General features: G+C 39.2%; 1 protein-coding gene across 3 annotated transcripts in view; it reads left to right on the forward strand.

The window, feature by feature from the left end:
• tmod2 (tropomodulin 2) overlaps positions 1-24,786 on the forward strand; it is a 66,042-nt gene extending 41,256 nt beyond the window's left edge. For all 3 annotated transcript variants that reach the window (XM_048562896.2, XM_048562899.2, XM_048562897.2), the window contains 7 exons: positions 14,098-14,220; positions 15,569-15,643; positions 17,823-17,953; positions 19,217-19,324; positions 20,246-20,389; positions 21,001-21,145; positions 23,020-24,786. In XM_048562896.2, the coding sequence (XP_048418853.1) occupies positions 14,098-14,220; positions 15,569-15,643; positions 17,823-17,953; positions 19,217-19,324; positions 20,246-20,389; positions 21,001-21,145; positions 23,020-23,054 (761 nt within the window). In that variant the 3' untranslated portion in view covers positions 23,055-24,786. The remainder of the gene's footprint in view (positions 1-14,097; positions 14,221-15,568; positions 15,644-17,822; positions 17,954-19,216; positions 19,325-20,245; positions 20,390-21,000; positions 21,146-23,019) is intronic.
• Positions 24,787-25,383: the final 597 nt, after the last annotated feature.

The following is a 25,383-nucleotide window of genomic DNA, read 5'->3' on the forward strand; positions in this document are numbered from 1 at the left end:
TGAAAGAAGTAGGGAATACTCATTTTCAACATGCTTTACTGTTACACCTCACTCCTCTTTAGTTTTTAATCTCTATCTTGCTTATCTTTTCATAACAGATGTCACCGGGGAGTCTTCATTTTTCTTCACCTATTAGTAAGGCAGAAATATGCTTTCAGTTTGTGATATATGTACGCATTAATACTCCATATGAGTAGGTGATGCAGACTGTTAGGCTGATATCTGGCATTTTTAAAATGTAAAATATAGAAAAATTGAGGGGAAAATAGCTACAAAAATGTTAGTCAGTGGGAAGTGCAAATTGTTGCACTGTCAATAGGGGTTGGGGGGAGATAAAGAAATTAACATAAATAGTCTCATCCTAGTCAGCCATGGGTCAGGAAAATGATGACTCTTAATGTTCAAATATTTGAGCTGATTGGAATGACTGATCGATGTCTGGCTTATGTCTATAGAATGACCTCTGTTTTGGAGTTCATATTTGGTTTGCATTCCACAGGATGTAGCCTGCATATACTGCACTTCTCTTTTCACAAACCTGATTACTTTTGGGCAATATTTAAGTAATATTATTTTAATGCCAAAATTGATTATTGCAGAAGTGAATAACAGCTTAGCTTGAGATTGCTAATAACCATGCCTATGCCTTGGAGGAACAGCAAATATTTTGAAAAAAAAAAATTTTAAAAATAGATCATAACTGAAGAAATTTTAAAATTCTGAAGGGTTGGAAATTTGAAGCTGATAGTATATTTTTGATGTCTTGATCTAGACTACAAATGGGCAATTATAGGGAGACCCCAATTCAACTAGAAACCAATTAAAGTTGTGTTTTAGTACTGTGACATTCAAATTGGCTACTATGAGTTATTGACACTTAACTGCAAACAGTTTGAAGGACTTTGAGTATATGATAGGGGCTTAGTTTGCAAGAATATGAATAGTATACTCTTGCCAATCCTTATTGATCATGGGTGAGGTAATGCCAGTTTTCTGCAGTGCTGTTAATTTGTATGTATGTTGCAGTTGACTTTTCCTTTCAAGCACTGCCTGAACTTATTTCATTTATTTTGGTGCAAGAGTAAGCCATTCAGCACCTAGAGTCTGTTTGGCCTTTCAGTCATACCATTGGCATATCTTTCTATCTACACATGGAATGTAAGCTGAATTACCAGCTTCTTATTTTTTTCTGACTTGCCATAATTAATTAGCTCAAGTATTAAGAATTGCTCATCATTAGAACAGTAGGGGTGACCTGGACCTGACCACACCAGCAGCCCATGCCTGCTTAAAAGGATGGCAGACAGAAGCTAAGCAAAACTAAGCAGCCTGCTCACACAGTGAAATACAATGGTACCTTTGAACAGAACTGCAAGAAAGTCAGTAAAAGAATGCTGTATGTTCTAATCAGAGACAATCCTGATAAAGAATGCCTTAAGACAGATAAATGACCAAATCTAGCCTTAATAACGAAAGGATGTCCCAGTAAGTGATTAACGTCAGGTGCTTGATTAAGTCCCTACGCAGCTACAGGGATGACATCTGAAGTTATTTTGTAGTAAATAGTTGCTTCTTTGAATCTACCTGCATATTAAATTATCTCTAGTTAAAAATGCTTTAATCATAGAAGTTGATTTCAGAACATAACCAGAATATAATACAAGCACTAAAAAAAGTATTTAAGCCTAGATGTGAAGGTTGACTAGCCTTAAAGTCTTCACATGATTTGAACAAGACAGATTACTCACAACCTGTAAACTACAAAATATTAACAGTAGAAGCTGTTGTATAATGTTAAGCAATATAATTAGCTTTGTAACAGAAGTTAACCTTGTAGCAATTTGTTAAAACTAACTGACTTTTTATTTTTATATTATGTAATTGGGACAGTGGGAAATATTAGCAGAATGGCTGAATTTGATAAAATAAAACACATGTACAATGGACAATAGAATTCACACTGTCCTTGGAGATAAGAAGCCTGAGACAAATCTACAGGAGTGTAGCCAGTAAACATTTGGAATGTGGATGAATAGGATGCATAGAAAAGTCCCAAGGCATAGAGATTATAAATGCCATAAAGCCATGCGAACCTGAGGCTGTCCATAGGAATGCCCATCATTGATTAGGTGAGCCACGGGATTGGATGTATGGATTAAGATGCAAGGACAGTGACGATGCTGTATTTGATCATTGTAACAAAATATATAAAATGCTGTGCTTTTGCTGTAAGAATCAGAGTGTGATATTAATCTCCTTCCGATTTGGCAGATTCTTTGGCCCTCACTCTGCATCAACTGGTTTCTGCTTGAATAAATTTCTTCTACTTGCCTGAATCCTGCTTACCTCCAGAGTTTTTGTCCCCAGTTGGGGGTCGGGGTTGCTCTGACAAGAATGAGTAGAAATCTTAAAAGAATGATCAAAGTTGCCATTTGGTCTAATCTGTTATACGTGGGTGAAGCCATGTGAAAATATGACATCCAAAGCTTAGGAAGCTGTAAAATGTGATTCTTGAGGAAGGGTGGAATGGTTTAATTAGCGAGAACACTGGAGCAGTGAAGAAGATATCAGAATGTTGAAGGAGGAAAGATGCTTGCATACCTGTTTTAAAACTAGATTGCACTGACCGTATTTTAAGGGATGAAAATGTATTTCAGATATTAGAAGGAAGATTAGGGAGCTGTAGGCCAAGAGGAAGGAAGAAAGATGATTTTAGATAGCTTGAACTTGAAAACATGAGATTAAACTTTCAGTATCAACACAGCACCCCTTGTACACTCTTCGAGTGGCTAGCAACAAGGTGTGTATATGCATTTCAACCTCATTTTACGTTGGAAAATGTTTAGAATGGGAAAATGCAGATTCCGATCAGTTCTATAATGTTTAAGCAATATTCTGCAGAATTTGACTTTCTACCTTCAAGGAAAAAATGCAGTTTGATTTCAGTTTTTGGTGGTGTGTGTGCTGAAACATTTCAGTGAAGACTAGTAGAGATCCATTAGATTAAAAAGGTAAGGGAGTAGCTAGAAGTTCTGAGGAAGGGTCACCGGACCGGAAATGTTAACTGTTTTTTCCTTCACAGATGCTGCCAGACCTCCTGGGCTTTGCAGCAACTTTGTTTTTGTTTCTGATTTACAGCATCGACAGTTCTTTTGGTTTTTATTTTGCAGCTAAAAGTGTTGAGTTCACTCTGGTGATTGGTGCTTCAAAGGAGTGCAGCCTGTGAGGTGGGATATGGAACTAAATGATGTTGCAAGGGCCTGGTGCATCCTGTTGCAAATAAAATTGGAATTCAGTATTTTGGCTACAATGTGACTGGCAGCTGTACATTTGAGGTTTAATTATTGATCATATGAAATCAAATCTATGCAAGACTTCCTGTTTAGGAAGGGGGGTGGGGAGAGGGAACTGGAATAAATAGGGAGAGAGGGGGAGGCGGACCGAAGATGGAGAGTAAAGAAGATAGGTGGAGAGAGTGTAGGTGGGGAGGTAGGGAGGGGATAGGTCAGTCCAGGGAAGACGGACAGGTCAAGGAGGTGGGATGAGGTTAGTAGGTAGCTGGGGGTGCGGCTTGGGGTGGGAGGAAGGGATGGGTGAGAGGAAGAACCGGTTAGGGAGGCAGAGACAGGTTGGACTGGTTTTGGGATGCAGTGGGTTGGGGGGAAGAGCTGGGCTGGTTGTGTGGTGCAGTGGGGGGAGGGGACGAACTGGGCTGGTTTAGGGATGCAGTAGGGGAAGGGGAGATTTTGAAACTGGTGAAGTCCACATTGATACCATATGGCTGCAGGGTTCCCAGGCGGAATATGAGTTGCTGTTCCTGCAACCTTCGGGTGGCATCATTGTGGCAGTGCAGGAGGCCCATGATGGACATGTCATCTAGAGAATGGGAGGGGGAGTGGAAATGGTTTGCGACTGGGAGGTGCAGTTGTTTGTTGCGAACTGAGCGGAGGTGTTCTGCAAAGCGGGCAGCCCTCCGCTCCAACCCCAACCTCACCATCAAACCCGCAGACAAGGGTGGCGCAGTGGTAGTATGGCGCACTGACCTCTACATCGCCGAGGCCAGACGCCAACTCTCCGACACCACCTCCTACCGCCTCCTCGATCATGACCCCACACCCGAGCACCAAACCATCATCTCCAACACCATTCACGATCTCATCACCTCAGGGGACCTCCCACCCACAGCGTCCAACCTCATTGTTCCCCAACCCCGCACGGCCCGTTTCTATCTCCTTCCCAAAATCCACAAACCTGCCTGCCCTGGTCGATCCATCGTCTCAGCCTGCTCCTGCCCCACCGAACTCATCTCCACCTACCTGGACTCCATTTTCTCCCCTTTGGTCCAGGAACTCCCCACCTACGTCCGTGACACCACCCACGCCCTCCACCTCCTCCAGGACTTCCAATTCCCTGGCCCCCAACACCTCATATTCACCATGGACGTCCAGTCCCTGTACACCTGCATTCCGCATGGAGATGGCCTCAAGGCCCTCCGCTTCTTCCTGTCCCGCAGGCCCGACCAGTCCCCCTCCACCGACACTCTCATCTGCCTAGCTGAACTCGTCCTCACACTCAACAACTTCTCTTTTGACTCCTCCCACTTCCTACAGACTAAGGGGGTGGCCATGGGTACCCGCATGGGCCCCAGCTATGCCTGCCTCTTTGTAGGTTACGTGGAACAGTCCCTCTTCCGCACCTACACAGGCCCCAAACCCCACCTCTTCCTCCGGTACATTGATGACTGTATCGGCGCTGCCTCTTGCTCCCCAGAGGAGCTTGAACAGTTCATCCACTTCACCAACACCTTCCACCCCAACCTTCAGTTCACCTGGGCCATCTCCAGCACATCCCTCACCTTCCTGGACCTCTCAGTCTTCATCTCAGGCAACCAGCTTGTAACTGATGTCCATTTCAAGCCCACCGACTCCCACAGCTACCTAGAATACACCTCCTCCCACCCACCCTCCTGCAAAGATTCCATCCCCTATTCCCAATTCCTCCGCCTCCGCCGCATCTGCTCCCACGATAAGACATTCCACTCCCGCACATCCCAGATGTCCAAGTTCTTTAAGGACCGCAACTTTCCCCCCACAGTGATCGAGAACGCCCTTGACCGCGTCTCCCGTATTCCCCACAACACATCCCTCACACCCCGCCCCCGCCACAACCGCCCCAAGAGGATCCCCCTCGTTCTCACACACCACCCTACCAACCTCCGGATACAACGCATCATCCTCCGACACTTCCGCCATTTACAATCCGACCCCACCACCCAAGACATTTTTCCATCCCCTCCCCTGTCTGCTTTCCGGAGAGACCACTCTCTCTGTGACTCCCTTGTTCGCTCCACACTGCCCTCCAACCCCACCACACCCGGCACCTTCCCCTGCAACCGCAGGAAATGCTACACTTGTCCCCACACCTCCTCCCTCACCCCCATCCCAGGCCCCAAGATGACATTCCACATTAAGCAGAGGTTCGCCTGCACATCTGCCAATGTGGTATACTGCATCCACTGTACCAGGTGCGGCTTCCTCTACATTGGGGAAACCAAGCGGAGGCTTGGGGACCGCTTTGCAGAACACCTCCGCTCAGTTCGCAACAAACAACTGCACCTCCCAGTCGCAAACCATTTCCACTCCCCCTCCCATTCTCTCTAGATGACATGTCCATCATGGGCCTCCTGCACTGCCACAATGATGCCACCCGAAGGTTGCAGGAACAGCAACTCATATTCCGCCTGGGAACCCTGCAGCCATATGGTATCAATGTGGACGTCACCAGTTTCAAAATCTCCCCTTCCCCAACTGCATCCCTAAACCAGCCCAGTTCGTCCCCTCCCCCCACTGCACCACACAACCAGCCCAGCTCTCTTCTCCACCCCCCCCACCCACCCCACCCCCCCCACCCACTGCATCCCAAAACCAGTCCGACCTGTCTCTGCCTCCCTAACCGGTTCTTCCTCTCACCCATCCCTTCCTCCCACCCCAAGCCGCACCCCCAGCTACCTACTAACCTCATCCCACCTCCTTGACCTGTCCGTCTTCCCTGGACTGACCTATCCCCTCCCTACCTCCCCACCTACACTCTCTCCACCTATCTTCTTTACTCTCCATCTTCGGTCCGCCTCCCCCTCTCTCCCTATTTATTCCAGTTCCCTCTCCCCATCCCCCTCTCTGATGAAGGGTCTAGGCCCGAAACGTCAGCTTTTGTGCTCCTGAGATGCTGCTTGGCCTGCTGTGTTCATCCAGCCTCACATTTTATTATCTTGGAATTCTCCAGCATCTGCAGCTCCCATTATCTCTGTTTAGGAAGGACTGCTTTTCTGATGTTTGCCGTTTATCCAACAGAAAATACTCTGGCTAGAAACATACAGTTGGTCAATATTTTAATGTTTTCAGCATAATTCATTTGATAACCCTATATGTGCACTTAAGGTTTATGCCTCGAGAGGGAGTAATACTTTAACTTGGCCATTAGGTCAGTTTGAGAAACATACTTCTAAATTTTGACCCCTAAAATACACACTGTGAATGAAAACACATGATGATCTAATTGTGCGTTTGTAAAGCTGAACAAGATAAATGTGTAATATTATGCATAAGCATTCCCAAGAAACAGTATTCTACTGAATGTGTAACCTGTTTTTCCGTTTCAAGTGCTCATTGACTTGCTGCACTTTGCTAGCAATTAGTTTTCACTGCTGCATCACATTTGTTAGTCCAAATGTTGAGATTTCAAAAGTTAGACTTTGTGCTATTGCTCTTGAAAATTTGATTGTTGAAACACAAATTTTGGAATATACCTATCAAGTAATTCAATTTTTGGATATAATTCTGGATTTTCTTGTAGCAACAAATTAAGTTATATAGATTGTACTGTGTTATATTTTCAAAATTGTTCACAAACAAAATACCAATAGGTAGCAGGAAACTATTGCAGAAATAGTTCAAGCAGGAAAGGCCAAAGTTATTGAAATTGCAGGTTAGCAGATTATATTAAAAATTGTGTGTTTATGCAGCCATCTGGATAGATATAGTATGCTCAATATGATACTTTTCAGTAAGTGTGGCCAGGACGGAAAGCAAGCAAAAATCAAAAGCACATCTTGGAATAAATTCTTAGTAGCATACGGTGAATACATAATCCATCACTTTGGATTTGATTATTAATTCTGTGAAGGGAATCATACCATCTCTCTCCATTAGAGACATGTGCCTCAATAGATTGAGGGTCACCACTGTTAAGTGTGGGGTAAGCTAAGGTTGTAGCTGCCCATGAACTATCGCAACCAGTATGGGGATTGGTTCAATGCTGTCACCACACCTCAGGTGCATACTGAAATGCTTTTTAAATATGCTTGCATGGAATATTTGACCAAGAGCTTGTAACCAATAATATAAGTTATACTACTTAGTTTATTTAAATAGACGTCTTCAGACATCTTTTCTGTGTTAAAGCCCTTCAACCAGCTTTACACAATGCCATGTGTTTGAACAGAAGAGTATTTATCTCAAGTTGAGATGGGAGTATTTTGGGATTTCTTTTTGTTCTACAGTAAAGTCATGGAAAATAGTTCATCCGATGTTCCATTCTTTGATGCATTTTTAAGCCCATTTCTAGTCTGTGAACCTGCAAACATTTAAGTTGCAACTGAACTGTCTATGTAACTTGGAAGATGTACTTAGATTGCTTATTAACTGTTGTGTGAAAAGACTCCAGAATGCACATTATATTTTCTTGAAGGCAAATATGCCTGGAATCACAAATTTTTATAAGGCAAAATAAGTGACTTTTTTGGAATTGTTTGGAGATGCTTTAAATTTAACCTGTTCCCTTTCCTCTCAGGACACATTTAAACTCACCTTTCTTCTTTCTCCCTCTCCCAATGCACATCTCAGTAGGAATAGTTATTTTTTTTTTACAACTACAAACTTGTTTGGCTTGTGAGGAGGAAAAATAGTAAATAATTATAGCATCTTTTCTGAAAGTAACATAATGATGGAATAAAAACAAAATGTTGGAGATCTGAAATAAAACACAACATGCTACAGAAACTTAGCAGGTCTGGCAGCATCTGTAGAGAGAGCAACAAAGTTAATGTTTTGACGGTTGAAGGAGTTAAGAGTAATTTGTTTCTGGGATCTACCTAAAACTCAGAGCAAGGTGTAGAAATAACCTAAGGCAAGGATTTTTTTGTATGAAGTCATTTTCGCATCAGTTGCGAAATATTAGTTGTGATACATATATATAAATGATATAGATGAAAATGTGCTGGGAGATGATGAGTAAGTTTGTAGATTACATGAAGATTCGCTGGATGGTTAATAGTGAAGGAGGAGGTCTTGGGTTACAGGAAGCTATGGAGAGGTTGGTCAGAGGGGCAGATCCGTGGCAGATGAAATTTAATCCTGACAAACATGAGGTGATGCACTTTGGACGAAGCATCAAGATAATGGTGTGCTTGATGAATGACGTCGTATTAGGGAGCTTGAATAAACAGGGGGATCATGGGGTGTTCGTCCACAGATCCCCGAAGGCAGCATGACAGATTACTAGAGTAGTTAGGAATGCATATGCCTTTAGCAGTTGTGACATTGATTGTAAGAGCAGGGAGGTTATGTTGGAGCTGTACAAAACTTTAGCTTGGCCATAGCTGAAGTACTGTGTGCACATCTGGTCACCTCACTATAGGAAGGATGTGATCAGATTGGAGATTCACCTGTATGCTGCCTGGAATGGAGCGTTTTAGCTGTCAAGTGTGTTGGATAGGCTCAGGTGGTTTTATTTATGGCAGAGATGGGTGAGGGGTGACTTGATAGAGGTGTATAAGACTGAGGGGTGTGGACAGGTTGGATAGGAAGTAGCTGTGCCCTTTGGTTGAAGGGTCAGTAATGAAAGTATATCATTTTAAGGCGAAGAGGAGGAAGATTAGAAAGGATTGAGAAAAAGATTTTAACCAAGAGGATAATGGGAATCTGGAATACCCTGTCTTGGGGGTAGTAGAGATGGAAAACCTCAATCTTTAAAAGGTATATAGATGAGTGCTTAAACGTCATAATGTTAAAGGCTGTGAGCCAAGTGTGGGAAAGTGGGATTAGTGTAGATAATTCTCGATGAGCTGAAAGGGCCTTTTTTCTTGCGCTGAGAGACTCTAATGCTAGGTTCTGTACTTAGTTGTTTGTTCTTTGCATACCTTAATGCCTCAAGTTTGCACCTGTTGATCTTTGGTGCTGAAATTGCTTTAAATTTCCTGTAGCTATTGTCAGCATTCAAATTTCAACTTTCAACGTTCAATTTTTTTGTACTCACTTTGTCCTTGTTGTAAATTTTTAAAGTTACAATTATCTATTTTATCTTCAGGGGCACTTGTGAATCCAATTATTTTCCACTTGATTTGTGACTAGTTCTGTAACAAGTGCAATACAAATGCAAGTTTATCAAATTTAATCAACTGTATCTAGTCAGTAATGTAAATTAGAACCGGTGGACCATCTCCTTTTGGTTTAGGGTTATTATTTATCTGATTATCATTTGGTGACATCCTTTGATTAATGGTATGAGAGCTAATTTATTTATCTAAGCTGTTCTTGGTACATAGGGTGTCTAATCAGTCTTGCCAGTGCATTTTTGGATATACTAACTAGGACCTCTGTCCCTCAAAAATATTTACGCTTTACCAGGTACATTACGTATTGACTGTATTCCATATCATTTAACTGGTAGCATTCTAATCTTTTTCTCCCTTTATGCCCTACCACGATAATAGTTACTACAACAGCCACATTATTCTGAGTGCTTCAAGCATTCATGTATACAGAGCCCTATTGCAGATTTGTTCTGTGTTGGCCCTTATTTGCCTGTAACATATCTGGGTCTTGGAGATGTTGTGGACATTATCAGTGTAGTTTAGTATCCAGTTTCCTTTTCCAATTTTTTTTCTCACACCTATCTCATTAAAGATTCTTTGCATCTTGCATTGTTTCTGCTGTAATTAGGTACAGACCATTTCTCTTGTGCTAGTCTTTATTGTTCAAAAAAGTTCAGTTCAAAAAAAGAATTACTTGCTCTCATTGTCGCAATTTTCTGGAGCATCTTTTTCTAATGACAGGAACTGAACCATCGAACCTTTCTATGAACAGTGTTTAATGTTGAGTTTTTAAGCCCCTCAATGATTCCCTGTGTCATCGATCCCTGATGCCATCAGAAGGAGTACTGACCTAATGCACATGACCATCTACCTTTCGGAATGAGTTTTCTAAAGCTGCAGTTTATGCGTGTCATTTATTTCAACTTCTCAGTTTATTGCTTTTGCCATTTAATCTTTGTCTTTGCAGTTATTTAAGTACCATCTCTTGTACTTGGGTTTCTCCTGAATTATGAACCTCTGCCTGGTATCTTTATTACAACAGCTACAGTCTTCTCTGAGCTTCCTGATCACTCTTCCTTATTTAGACCAGTTAATATCTAACTGTTAGGTTGTTCCAAAGTGGCTTATTGTCAGTCAAGTATTCTTGGACCCTAACCCAACCACAGTGTAGGAAATTTTATTTGAATGGCTTTGATGCTGAATTTAGTATTTTCTACTTTATTGACTACAATGTTAAGTGTATTTTGTTTGGATTTTCTGATAAACTCATTTATGATCTAAAGTAAAGAATATAAAATGCACCTTACCCCTCTGCATTGGCATGGACTGTTTTATATCTAAATATGTTGAATTAACTTTTTTTTTTGTTTAGGACGTGCAAATTTGCATTTCAAGAGTTTTTGTATATGCCCAGCGCTAACTTTTGTTCCTGCCCAGCAGCAATTTTATAAAAGAAATCCAGGTATTTTCAGTGGAAGAGTGATTGGTGAGCAAAATTAGGGCACATGGTATTGGGGGCAAAATACTGACTTGGATCGAAAATTGGCTGGCTGACAGGACGCAAAGAGTAGTGATAAATGGGTCCCTTTCGGAATGGCAGCCGGTGACCAGTGCGGTACCGCAAGGTTCGGTGCTGTGACCGCAATGGTTTGCAATATACATAAACGATATAGATGAAGGCATTAAAAGTAACATTAGCAAATTTGCTGATGAGACAAAGCTGGGTGGCAGTGTGAAATGTGAGGATGATGTTACAAGAATACAGGTTGACTTGGACAGGCTAGGTGAGTGGATGGATGCATGGCAGATGCAGTTTAATGTGGATAAATCTATTTTGGTGGCAAGAACAGGAAGGCAGGTTACTGTCTCAATGGAGTCAAGTTAGGTAAAGGGGAAGTACAACGAGATCTAGGTGTTCTTGTACATCAGTCAATGAAAGCAAGCATGCAGGTACAGCAGGCAGTGAAGAAAGCTAATAGCATGCTGGCCTTCATAACAAGAGGAATTGAGTATAGGAGCAAAGAGGTCCTTCTGCAGCTGTACAGGACCCTGGTGAGACCGCACCTGAAGTGTTGCGTGCAGTTTTGGTCTCCACATTTGAGGAAGGACGTTCTTGCTATTGGGGGAGTGCAGCATAGGTTCATGAGGTCAATTCCCAGAATGGTGGGACTATCAATGTTGAAAGATTGGAGCGACTGGGCTTGTTTACACTTGAGTTTAGGAGGATGAGAGGGGATCTGATTGAGATGTATAACACTATTAAGGGATTGGACACTGGAGGCAGGAAGCATGTTTTTGCTGATGGGGAGTCTAGGACCAGAGGACACAGTTTAAAAATAAGGGGTAGGCCATTTAAAACAGTTGAGGAAAAACTTCTTCACCCAGAGAGTGGTGGATATATGGAATGCTCTGCCCCAGAAGGCAGTGGAGGCCAATTCTCTGGATACTTTCAAGAAAGAGATGGATAGAGCCCTTAAATATAGTGGAATCAGGGATTCTGGGGATAAGGCAGGAACAGGATACTGATGGTGAATGATCAGCCATGATCATAATGAATGGTGGTGCTGGCTCAAAGGGCCGAATGGCCTACGCCAGCACCTATTGTCTATTGTCTGTTTGTTTTAGCCTACATTGGATTTCCAGTGTTTCAAATTTAGTTTGGCATTAGAACTAGAAATGATTGGTTGAAAACCTTGCAGTCAATACAATATGAATGCATTATAATTCAGTAAAATCAAGATGAGCTGGATTGCACTGAATTTTTAGGATTCTTGGAGGGAACAACCTCGAATCGAATCTTCATAGTCCTACTCACCAATCATATCTGTGCTTTGTCCTTTTATGTTGGTTGTCAGTCACGCATCTGATTTTTCACTTTCTAGCTCCTCTTTCCACATCTTTTCATCGTCTTGGTCCTTCCTGTTTCTGTGATATGCTCCAGCTTCATAACCCTCACAGCTGTGTGCTCCTCCAATTCTGATATATCCCTATTAAAATTAATAATGTGCGCAAGAAGCGGTGCTTTAGTTATACAACGTTTTTGTGATGGTCCACATGTGGTCTAGTTCTGGGCACAGTGCTGGGTTGTACAAGCAGTTCTGGGCATCGGACATAAAAAAGATGTATTGACTTTTGGCAAAATGCAATGTGGATTTAATAGAATTATACCAAGACTCCAAGAGCTAGATTTCATGTGGGGAAAAAAATTTACAAGCTAAGGTTATATTCTGTAGAATTTAGGAGGTTGAAACATAATATGATGAAATTTCCAAGATGTTAAGGTGAATAGATTGAGCAAAGCTATTTCTGCTGAATGGGGATCTCTGAAGCAGAGTCTAAAAACTTGAGCCTCTACATGCTAAAAAGAACTATGGCTTAGAAATTCTTAAATTATTTCATAATTTGTCTGGATGTGTTATGACTCATCTCTTGGGCTGGTGGGTCATGTACCCTGATCTCGTGGCCTAGAGGCCATTACTACTGTGGAACTTCTATGCACGCAACAAGCAGCAAAAGATGCTCAATCAGTCATCAGTTTTAGATTGGAGATTTGTAGTTTGTGTTATCCATATGTAATAAGGGTTTTAGGGCATGGGCAAGTGTATAGAGCATATGCAGATTAGTGAAGACAGAATTAAAATGCAGAGCAGACTCGCAGCATCATTCTGGAGACCATTCACAAGTTGTGTGTAATTGTATGCAAGTTGAAACACAATGCTGGAAACAATGGAAAGCAACTGTTAGCGTGTCAGGTCTTTAAGATTACAACCTTGTATGGGATCATGTTGGTAAATTCCTGTGCTCCTGGTCTCGATTCCTAATCACTTAACATCAGTAGTTGAGTCTTCAGCTGCCTTGGTCTCAAGATCTGAAATTCCTCCCATAATCTCATTTCCTTTGTGAATCTTCTTAAAACATATCTCTTTGACCAAATCTTCGCTTATTTGTTTTAATTTCTCCTGATCCATATGTCTGACTTTCTCCCAAGGCATGAACAATAAAACATTTTACTTAATTACAGGTAAATGCTGGATGGTCATCTTATTCTTTTCCCTGCTGCCTGTTTTTGAAAGCAATCTTTAATTTTTACAACTGAATGGCTGGTAATATGGATTGTAAAATGCCTCCATTTACCAACCCAGTACTGACCTCGTGAACTAGCTGAAATAGGTGGTATTTTGAATGTAAGCTGTCTGTGACAAAACCTCAAGTTTTTGTGTGTGAAGCAAGTGATGTGTTGCTGCATTGGATCACTCTAGCGCTTTTTTAACAAATGCACTAGTATAATGTAAACATGAAAATATCTGCTAATTTTGCTTACATGGCATCAACTCCAATTTTATCAGGAATGAAGTATAGAATTGCTTTTCAGTTTCAGTTTTCTTTTCAATATTAGCTGATTTGTTTTATCCTTGTTACAGACATCAACTAGAAACTGGTTTGAGTGATTGATTAAATTTCATAACCATCTTATTTTCAAAATTTTTAAAAACCTAAGTGCTTAGTGTAATAAAGTACTTAGCACCACCCCGTGGAATTCTGTCACTTCTGAAAGATAAGTGCAAGATTCTGCTCATGAACTGTGCTGTTTAAAAATTCTTCTTCACTATGCATATGCCAATAACTTGATTTATTGCAATAAGCTGCTATTAAAACTAGAAACTAGTTTGACAAAATAGGTTGAAAAAAACATTAGAGCATAATTTATAAATCATTTGGGGTTATAGGAAAGTTGTGGATACCTAAGCAGAAACCTGTGGAGCAGCATGTGGAAGAGAAAGTGACCCTGGATCCAGAACTGGAAGAAGCCTTGACCAGTGCAACAGATACAGAACTCTGTGACCTTGCAGGTAAACCATTGTGAGCAGAGCATTCCCTTGATGTCTATTTCATTACACTTTTAATTAACTTGCTCTTGTCTTGAATAGAGATGGAGATGGAATTGTGCAAAATATTTAAAATGAGAATTTTGTTTTTGTTATAATTATACTTCGTTTTAATTAAGAACAATAACTGAAATAAAATTTGCCATGAAAGAATGACTAAGGATCTACTATATAATACTAGCAAAATTCGGAAAATTTTGGAGTCGGATGCTTCCAGAATCACACCTATGGAATTTAGTTAAAATCTTTATCCATGATTTAGTGATTTGAGCACTGCTATTGTGGCTCAACTCTCGTCTTTAGGTATTTATGATTTGCAGCTTGGTTATCTGCAGTTACAGTTTATTAATTTGCTGCCTCCACAAAATTGAATATCTGCACAGCTCAGTGAGCTGTGTTAAGCATGATTCCTAGCCATTGTATTGTGTAAACTTTGTGCAAATAAAATAACAATTTTGTAGAGCAATAGGTTATAACTTTGATCCTCTAAATTCTACTTATTCTTCCTCTTGATCATTCTGCTATTGATGGAAGTTTCCAGTGGGACAAGTTGAGGAGTGGAGAAAGAGAATCTCACAGGCACTTTTACCTGACTTTTTAGCTAAACTGGGACCGTATGGTCTTATGGGGGGAATGTCCCTGCTCTGTCTATGAAATGGGAATTGCATTATCTAGTGGAAACCAACAAATGAATAAATTAAGGAAACCAGACAATATGCCCTCAAACCATAACTTTAAAATGATGTTCAGTAACTATAGCTGCCATTTTTTTTCCCGACAGGTTTAGGATGTCAACACACTATACTTAAAGTAGTTTGCCTAAAATATTTTCTCTTGTATCTTCCCTTGAACTGACTTGAAACTCAGTTCCAAAACATCATTCTGGCAATGTTTCATTGTGTTTGTTTGTGGCATTTGAGGAACTTGGTGCTGGTTACAAGTTTCTTGCAAATACTGTACATGAGCGGTTTCTCATCTAGAAAGCTATTGCTAATTTCTATGGTTGTGTTTCTGTTCAGTAACGCATTTCTAGAAAATTCCATGTTGATTGCACAGCAGGAAATGTGTAAAACCTTTGTTTATCCATTCGCAATTAATGTCAAATTTTTGTTCATTATATGTAATTTTGATTGTCCTCTTAGACTTGGAGGAATTCGAAGGGAAAATCTTTGCAGTAACTGAATTAAATAATTTGTTTCAACATGTTCCTGCTGTCCCTTTTATTTTGTAACATTTATTGCGTATTATATTTGACTGAGAATTCAGTGAATCTGGTTTTAAGGTGTCGTTAATTTGCGTTTCCTATTTTTAGCCATTTTAGGGATGCACACTTTGGTGAGCAACACACATTACTTAGATTCTGTTGGAAGCAAAGGAGGCTTGAACAGTAAGTTGGCAAAAGGTTACTATTTTTAGTAACTGTTTCACTTGTACAACTTTGTTTACGTTAGAAGTATGACAATATTTCGCAGAGTTGAAGCAGTTTTGTAGTGTTTTCTTTTTAAGAAAAGAAACCAAGTTTTGGCATTCAAATATATCTTGGCATATTTTCATTTCTGGAATAGTGAAATTCTCTGACTGAGTATTCATTTCATGGCTTGGGAGTGAGGTGAATGAGGATGCCAATTTGTCTGGGTAAAATATCAGTACTTTAAACATTAGATATCAGTGAAGGAGTCAAATATGGAGTAAAATAATTTAGCCAGTAAGTGTTTAATAGTTGTAATTTTAAAAAAATCACTTTGGCTGTTATCAATTTAAAACGTTCCTCTCAATTGGATTTTCTAAAAATCCACAATTCAAATGCTCTAAAGTATTCAGATCATGGACTGCAATAGTTCATTCAGCAGATTAACACCATATGATTAAGTGCCAGTTACTCAAATGTATAATGTTGGAACAGCACAGTGGGTAGAAAAGATGATTTGTTTGAAGTCAGTGTAGTTTTTTTGAATGACAGACTTAATTCTGTGCAAAATTTTCCATCATCTGTAACCACCCCAATAGTTCACCTTGGCGCAACACACCGCTCAATTTTCTTTCCAGGAGCACTTTGTGTTTAAAGTATATAATTGGTACTAGATATTTTGGACACACTTTAAAAATTTCACTGGTTCATCATTTAGGCTCTTTTTGGAATCCTGGTAACAGAAGTAATTGTCTTGGCTGTTTCTTTCTATTCTTTTCTTCTTCCCCTTCCCTCGTGCCTTCAAGAAAGTCAGTTGATCCAATACTGTTTTAATAGTGAACTTTCATATTTCACTCAGTAAAGTTTGGTCTGTTATCATTCTTATTTTGCATTGATTTGTTTATTAGAATATTCTGAGCTAGTAGGGTAAAACTTCAGTTAAAATATTTATTTCCTAGTATATGCCTCAACGTGGACAGGCAGGTAGTACTGAGGAGGTGGAGAAGCTGCAGAAAGATTTAGACAGTTTAGGAGAGTGGTCCAGGAAATGGCTGATGAAATTCAATGTGAGTAAATGTGAGGTTTTGCACTTTGGTAAAAAGAATACAGGCATGGACTATTTTCTAAACAGTGAGAAAATTCGCAAATCAGAAGTGCAAAGGGATCTGGGAGTGTTGGTCCAGGATTCTCTAAAGGTTAACTTGCGGGTAGAGTCTGTAATTAAGAAAGCGAATGTAATGTCGTTTATCTCAAGAGGGTTGGAATATAAAAGCAGCGATGTGCTTCTGAGGCTTTATAAGGCCCTAGTTAGGCCCCATTTAGAATACCGTGTCCAATTTTGGGCCCCACACCTCAGGAAGGACATACTAGCCCTGGAGCGTGTCCAGCAGAGATTCTTACGGATGATCCCTGGAATGGTAGGTTTAGCGTATGATGAATGGCTAAGGATCCTGGGATTGTACTCATTAGAGTTTAGAAGGTTGAGGGGAGATCTAATAGAAACTTACAAGATAATGTATGGTTTAGAAGGGTGGATGCGAGGAAGTTGTTTCCATTAGGCTGGGAGACTAGGACCCGTGGGCATAGCCTTAAAATTAGAGGGGGTAAATTTAAAACTGAAATGAGACGACATTTCTTCAGCCAGGGAGTGATGGGCTTGTGGAATTCATTGCCGCAGAGTGCAGTGGAGGCCAGGACGTTGGATGCCTTCAAGGCAGAGATTGACAAATTCTTGATGTCAGAAGGAATCAAGGGCTACGGGGAGAGTGCAGGGAAGTGGAGTTGAAATGCCCATCAGCCATGATTTTAAAATGGCGGAGTGGACTTGACAGGCTGAAAGGAGTGGAAGTAAGGCCAATGTCTTATGGTCTTATGGACTTAATGTTAAACAGATACAATTCGTCAGTGAAGCAAGACTAAAACCAGTACGTGTTACAGCCCTGCTTATATACCATTTCGTGTATGTATTGACTTCTGAATGTAAAACTGATTCAGTACAGAGATTGCTTTACCAACCAGTTGCAACCACGCTGGGTTAATGTATTAACTTTCATTATTGAAGAGGGTTAATTGCCCACATATGTACACTTCAGCTTCTTAACAGATGTCTCTTTAATATTAAAAGGTGTTGATAACTGCTGTAAATGATGATTTTCAGATGTTGTCAAAGGTGAGAAGGTTAAACCAGTTTTTGATGAACCTCCCAATCCAACAAATGTAGAAGAAAGCTTACAGCGAATAAAAGCCAATGACCCAGGGCTTGTAGAGGTTAATCTGAATAACATAAAGGTAGGATTGTTGTGGTTACGTTTCTTTTTTTTTGAATGCATCTTTCTTTTTGCACTTTGAAGGAACTAACTGACATCTGTAACCAGTAACTAAATTAACAGTGAAAGTCTCCATTTATTCAATTGATTAAATTTCATAATCATCATATTTTCAAAATTTTAAAAGGCTGTAACTGCTTAATGTAATAAAGTCCTTTAATACCACCTCATGAAATTCTACCACTTCTGAAGGATAAGTGCAAGACTCTGCTCATGAACTGTGCTGTTAAAAAATTCAACACTGTAGTAATACTATACATATACCAGTAACTTGATTTATGGTTAAAAAGCTGCTACTAAAATGATATCCCAAATTGTTAATGACTTCTTTGCCTCCATTATTCCTTGATTTTGATGATACCTCTAGTGTTCACTGCTTTAATTTAAATTTTAATATTTCAATTCCTTCAGTATTTTGACCATTGTCAACATTGGACTTTTTAATCTCCTATTTCAGTAATAGAGAAAAGAGAAATTGCTGGCAAGGCTCAGCAGGTCTAGCAGCACTTGTGGAGAGAAAGCACAGTTAACGTTTCACGTCAGTTCTCAGAAAAAGTAATTCGACCTGGAATGTTAACTCAGCTTTCACTCCACAGATAATGCGAGACCTGCTGAGCTTTTCCTGCAATTTCTGTCTTTCTCTGATTTATAGCGTCCACAGTTTTTTCACTTTACTGAAGTTGGAGTAGTGGCTACAAAAGCTAGGTTTTCAGCGACTGAATCCCTGCATGAGAGGTTTGATTTAAGTCAGAATTATTTAGCTATTGCTAATAAAGGTGTTGATTGGTAATGTGAAATAAAGAAAATTATGGCATGGGGTAATTACTATTTTTGCATTCCACAAGTTAGTCCAATTGGATTAACTGTCCTCAGTCTTGCACCATCTAGTTTTTGGCATATACTACATCATAAAATACTTCAAAAGGAGAATGGAGCTAAGGACAATAGTGGGCAATATATATTAAATTGATATGTACCAAAGACCTAATTGCCATCTAGTGATGCAGTGCATGAATAAGACACACTTTCTGACAGTTCCTCATCTGGTAACTCAAGCATTTGTTTGAAGAAAGGCAAAACAGCCTGTGATATACATGGGGCATTGGTAACTGCTTTGGAGTCCTTGGTAACTGCTTTGGAGTCCTTGGTAACATAAGGAACAGGTTAGCTGGGGCTCCAGTTTGCATTGTTTTAATTATTATCCTGGATTTGCATTTGTCCATAGAATATTCCAATTCCAACATTAAAAGACTTTGCGGAAACCTTGAAGAAAAATACTCACCTGAAGAAATTTAGTTTGGCAGCAACTCGGAGCAATGATCCCATTGCTTTTGTAAGTTCAGTTTTACTTTGGTATTGTTTTCATGAAGTGTTCTTTTGCTCTCCAGTGAGTTAACTTAATGTTTTGCTCGATACATAATTCCAAATTAGTGAGCCGCACACAGCCCTGCATCCATCCTAGCCCAACTTCCCCGCTCATCTAAATGGTGGTAATAAGACATGATACAAAATTCTGCCCCACTTGTAATAACCTATATTTATAAATATGTGGGCCTGAACATTTGGAGCATAATACTCACCACTTTCGTGCCAGCAATTTAAGTCACATGCTTTTAAGCAACTGTTTATGATTTTCCCTTCTCAGATAGAGGGCTCCTCTGAACAATCTGTATGCTGGTTAATGTAAATGTAATCTCTGAATCTGTTAAGTTAATAGTGGTTAGTGATCATTAAACCAAAACGTACATAAACACATTTTGGATCATGGTATATTTTTGATGGTGTGTGGGCCTATAAAATTGAACTAGTTGAACCAAAAATTGTGATCAGAGATAATGGGAACTGCAGATGCTGGAGAATCCAAGATAATAAAGTGTGGAGCTGGATGAACACAGCAGGCCAAGCAGCATCTTAGGAGCACGAAAGCTGATGTTTCGGGCCTAGACCCTTCATTTGGCCCGAAATGTCAGCCTTCGTGCTCCTAAGATGCTGCTTGGCCTGCTGTGTTCATCCAGCTTCACACTTTGTTATCTTAGTTGAACCAAAAGTTCTGTTTCCTTGCTGTATGACTCTAAAGTATCCTTCACCTGAACAGAAGTGTTTCAGTCACTAGGCTAATAGGAATGACAACATTAACTCTGTTTAAAGTAATTCTGATTTTTATCTCAGCATTGTACGTATTTGTATTAAAGTGCTTTAAAGATACTTAATTTTGAATTGCTTGTTGCACTCAAACCAAATTTTTGTCACGAAGGCTTTTGCAGATATGCTACGAGTTAATAAAACACTTAGAAGCCTAAATCTTGAGTCAAACTTCATCACTGGTGTTGGTATGCAAGCAATTGTAGATGCACTGAAAGAGAATGAAACATTAATGGAGATCAAGATTGATAATCAGGTAAGTTGTTTAGCCTGAAATTATTTGAAATCTCTGCTTGTGTATCCTTGGCACAAATCCAAGACAGTTTGTTATTTTTTCTCAATATGTAATGCCTTCAGGCCACAACACTAAAATGTCATGATGCTTCATGCACCATAGCTGAATTGTTACTGCATCTTATTGAGTGTATTGCCTTTCGTCAGTCAGTTTAACAAGATAACCTGTTCTGAATCGAGCTCATTTAAAGTTTTGAAGATATTGATAGATGCATGTTGTTAGATTTATTCGTATCATTTTTAAGAATTACATTGTTGAAGTTGCAGCCTTATTCTGAACTGTTGTCTCATGTGAAAGAACAAAATATGTATTATTTGCAACATTGATTATAATATTGAGTTCTGAAATGATAACCCCTAATCTGTTATAAAGTTGAAAAACAACAATAATTATATACAACTATTGGGCTAGAATTGCTTTACTAATGTTTTTGTAAGCCACTCTGCACCCACCCCGAAAGATGTTCGATCAAGCTGCATGACTCTCTCAAGATGACAATTTTAAAATGAGTTTACTTAGCGGCTTGTCCGTCATCAGTCAACATTAGTTACCTTGGCTATTTCTGCTCATAGCGCCAACAATTAGGTGCCACAGTTGAAATGGAAATAGCGCAAATGCTGGAGACAAACTCCTCAATCTTGAAGTTTGGATATCAGTTCACGCAACAAGGACCACGAACGAGGGCAGCTGCAGCCATAACCAAAAATAACGATTTAGGTAAGATTTGTGACTTCTTTTGACATTATCCCAAAAATCCTGTTTCCAAAGGGAATTTAGATTTTCTTACCCTGCACCCCATCCCCAATTTTATTCCCTTCCTGACGTGAGAATATAATTCCAAAGGCTCTAGTCATCCTCTAAAATTTTCCTAAATGCATATTTTCTTGTGTCACAGAAGCGATATACTGTGGATGTTGAAAATACTTAATGGTTTGGGTTTTCATCAAGTCATTGACCTGAAACATCAGTTGTGCCAATCTCTACAGATGTTGCCTGTCATGCTGAGCAGTTTCCAGCAGGTCTACATAATGTAAAAACACACTAAGTTATAGAAACATAATGCAGGGTGTATACACATCACTAATGTTATTTACGTCATAAATAACAAATAATACAACTTTGCCTTAGATAAAACTTAACGATAGAGAAGCTTCTCGCTTGCACCCTCAAATGACTACTGACATTGTGGAGATTGTGATAATACATTAAACTTATGGTATTCCAGGTATACATGTTTTGCTGGTTTATTAAAAGTACTGGTTCATAAGGTGCCAGCAAACAAGATATTTATTGCTCCTCTTTCCAATCAGCCACAGCCTACAGGCTGGCAAAACTTTGCTAAGGTTTTTTGACTAGACTATTGTTCCTGCTTTTTACTTGCAGGTAATACAATGCCTTCAGGAATGGAGCATCTGATTATTGCATCCCATCTGTTTTGACTTTAGTTTGACATTCCCAAATGTTCACTTTGTTTACATTTTCATTTAGGGGAGACCCTGTTTTGTAGTTTATTTTTGCCATTTGTTCTGTCAACAGATTGACCCTGTGGCTTTGATTTGGCTGCAATATACAGTATTCATCCACTGTAGTATATGCTAACAAGACAGTGGCAAATAGTAGTACTACAACAGATCTCCAAGATATTACCACCTTGTAGTTATGAGCTGGAAAAAAAAGTCAGCTTCAGCAGCCCCACTGAGGGCCAATAGGAAATGAGGAGCATTTACTTCATGTAATCACTGCTGACCCAGTGCTTCTAATCAGCAAGAGTAGAATATTTGGCACTGTGTGATTCCTGAAAATTAAACTTGTTGCTCTATTCAAAGTCCACTTTCTTGCCATACCTGAAATGAAAAATAGAAGTACTGTTGTCTTGCATTATATTTTAATTGTTAATGTAAATTTCATATTTTATTGGTACAGAAATGTAATTCTGATTCCTTCTCTGGGAAGTTTTGCTAATGATTCTTTGCCATTATGAAAAATATTGGTTATTGTATATCTGCTGATGCTATCCATCTTCCTTTCAGATCTTGGGTCTAATTAAATTGTAGGTTTTCCTTGTGCTGAATATTTTTTACAGACTTTTAATATCAGCAAAGATTTTGCAAAAATGACGCATCTGGCCTTGAAACCAAACTTGCAACCGCTGGACATCTACAAAGCTTTGAGATGAATAATTGTTGCTCAGTTTCAATGTTACATGTGTTTATTTTTAATTCCTGCTAATTGCTATCATCTTGCTTCTTCAGTCTGGAATATGAGTAAATTCTTCATAGACCTTGCCAGCTGTCCAGCCATGAAGTTTCAAATGGTACTTAGCATGCCGAGAATGGAGAATTGGAAGTGTTGAACTAATTACTAAAAGTTTTCTGCATTTCACTAACTGCTATTTTCAGAGTTTGTCTTCATCTAACTTACTGCACTCCTTTTCCTCTATTTTAAAGCTGTTTGAATGCATGTCCAGAATTTATAAGAATCTATAGGTTAGATCTCCAGAAGTGGGGAGATATGGATCTGTGACATGTATTCTAAACTACCTGTTGGCCATATCATTCTTAACTATTTATCTTCCTGCTGTTTTCATACAGTCCGCAAAAAGCGAGTCGAAAGAGATGCATACTAATGAGAATTTGGAGTCTATGCCTGCCTGGTGCTGTATTTCATCCTATGGAAGACCCACTACAGTGCATTGGGCACGTTGCCAAGCCTAGCTCAAGGCATTCTCACATTTTCTGTCTGGGTAGAAGGGAGAAGACTGGAATTTAACCCCTCCACTGTTGTAGCAGAAACTGAAATTTAGTAATAACTCGCCCATAAAAATCACATTTCTTTTTAATTTTTCAGGGGATCTCATGACTAGCACCAACCCATATTGTTATTTGAAAATGTTAGATATTAAAGTATCCAAGACAGGAGAAAATGTTTGACTTGAAATTTGCACTGTGCCCACGTCAAGTATTTTTTTAACCTTTTTTATATATTGTAATGAAAATCGTGCTAAGTAGCAGTGTGTTGTGCAGTGGAGCGTCATTTTTATGCTGCAGTTAATGTTCCAGTGTATCAGGACCAAGACAGGAAAACTTAAAACTTTTTTTAAAAACAAATTTTGTATTAACTGAAAAAGAAGCAACTATGAAGTTTGTCTTGGGACTTGGATTTATTTTGCTGATTTGGCCATGTTGCATAGCACTAAACCGTGGCCATCGAGGTAGCTGTCACTCTTCTGCATACCTCTTTGTGATGAGAACAGTTCAAATCAAGTCTTAACACAGGAATATTTCTTCAGACTGTCTGCCAAAAAAGCCACTTGTACTACTTAAATTCAGCCATAGTCAGTCCCTGCTAAATCTGCAATGTATTACTGAAATGACTTGTATCAATAAAAATTCTACAAGAGCATTATAATTTCACATTTGTAGATTGTTCTGGAAGGAATATACTAGTTGGCAATAGTCGTAACTGTTTAACCAAAGATCTACAGATCTGGATTCTTTGCAGTTTTGTTAACCTAACGTATTAAGTAGACCTTTCCTGTTGAGTATGTTGGTTTGCTATACGTACTAATATTGGGAAAACAAATCTGCTTACACTAAGTCATCAAGGTTTGAAAAATCCAAGCCAACACACTGATAAAGCTGTGTGCATTAGTTAAAAGTATCTAAACTTTTAATGCCCCCTCAATAGATTTTATTTGCTGATTATTTTAGGAATTTGTCTAACTTCACCTACTTAGAAAATTTTGTGGCAGCATGACTAATATTGCAGGAAATTTTCTGGATACTAAAACATCCATGCGCATGCCAGTATCTTGTGTAGTATGCTTAAATGACCAAACTATTGTGAATGTTGTCTGAAAGTCCTAGACTTGGGTATTTGTACTGTTAAGCAATATTATGATAACATGATGAAAAGCTGTGTCAGTGTTTGTAGCCCATGTCTGTTGTCTGCTCCAAATCTAATATGTTGCATTGAGTTGTTTTTTCAACATAACAATTATCATGGGATCATGTAAAGAAATTGTTATAAATGTTCAATTGTTAATGTTTAAGCTCCTCCGTTATACAAAAAGTCTTGTTTAATCATAATGGAAATTTGACTTGTGATAAATACAAATTAAAATTTGATTTTGAAACTATTTGTATAGCCTATCCTTGTAACTAAACAGGCTAAAAAGATCACTCCTTACAAGAGGTGTTTGGTTGTTTTGTGTCGTAATAAATAATGGCTAACAACCTATCACGTAAAGTGCATATAAGAATTAATCTGAGGTATGTTTATGTAAAAAGTGCTGTATATATTTAACATGTACAGCATTTTAAAATGAAACCTGTGGGATAATAAAGTTTTTAATTAAATGCTTGTCTTTTTCATTTAATTGTTTTAACTGGTAATTTAATGAAAGACTCAGACAAAACAATGATGTTTAATAATAAAGCTGCACAGCTTTTGTAATGATACTGATCGTTTGGAAGAATTTGAAAGAAGTGTGGTATCCAATTTGTTATTAGTGACACTAACTGGGCTAAAACATTCATTTTTAATGATGGAAATATGAAGCTTGCTGTATTGTTGTTTTGCATTCTGTGATATATGCTATGGTGTGTACATGGATTTGTGGAGTCTTGTTAGCATCATTCCGTGGTGCTGTGGAGGGCAATGTGGTTGTGTATAGCAGAAATATCCAATTTTGTCCAACTCCACTACCAAAATTATAGCCATGTCAGAATGAATGCTGCAGTTACATCATAACACAATGGAGCGCAAAAGCAGGTTCCAGTATTAGGGATGACAGTCTTGTCTAGCGTAAATTCTTCCATGCTTTGATGTGCCCAAAAGCTCTGCATTGTATTTCTTAACAACAGCTACATTGGGACACTCAAACAAATGAAGAAAAGAAGAATCTGAAATAAAGCATTTTTTTCCACTTTTTTGTCCCACAGGAAATTAGTATA

Source organism: Stegostoma tigrinum, chromosome 33 (assembly GCF_030684315.1).
Source record: "Stegostoma tigrinum isolate sSteTig4 chromosome 33, sSteTig4.hap1, whole genome shotgun sequence".
Lineage (NCBI taxonomy): Eukaryota > Metazoa > Chordata > Chondrichthyes > Orectolobiformes > Stegostomatidae > Stegostoma > Stegostoma tigrinum.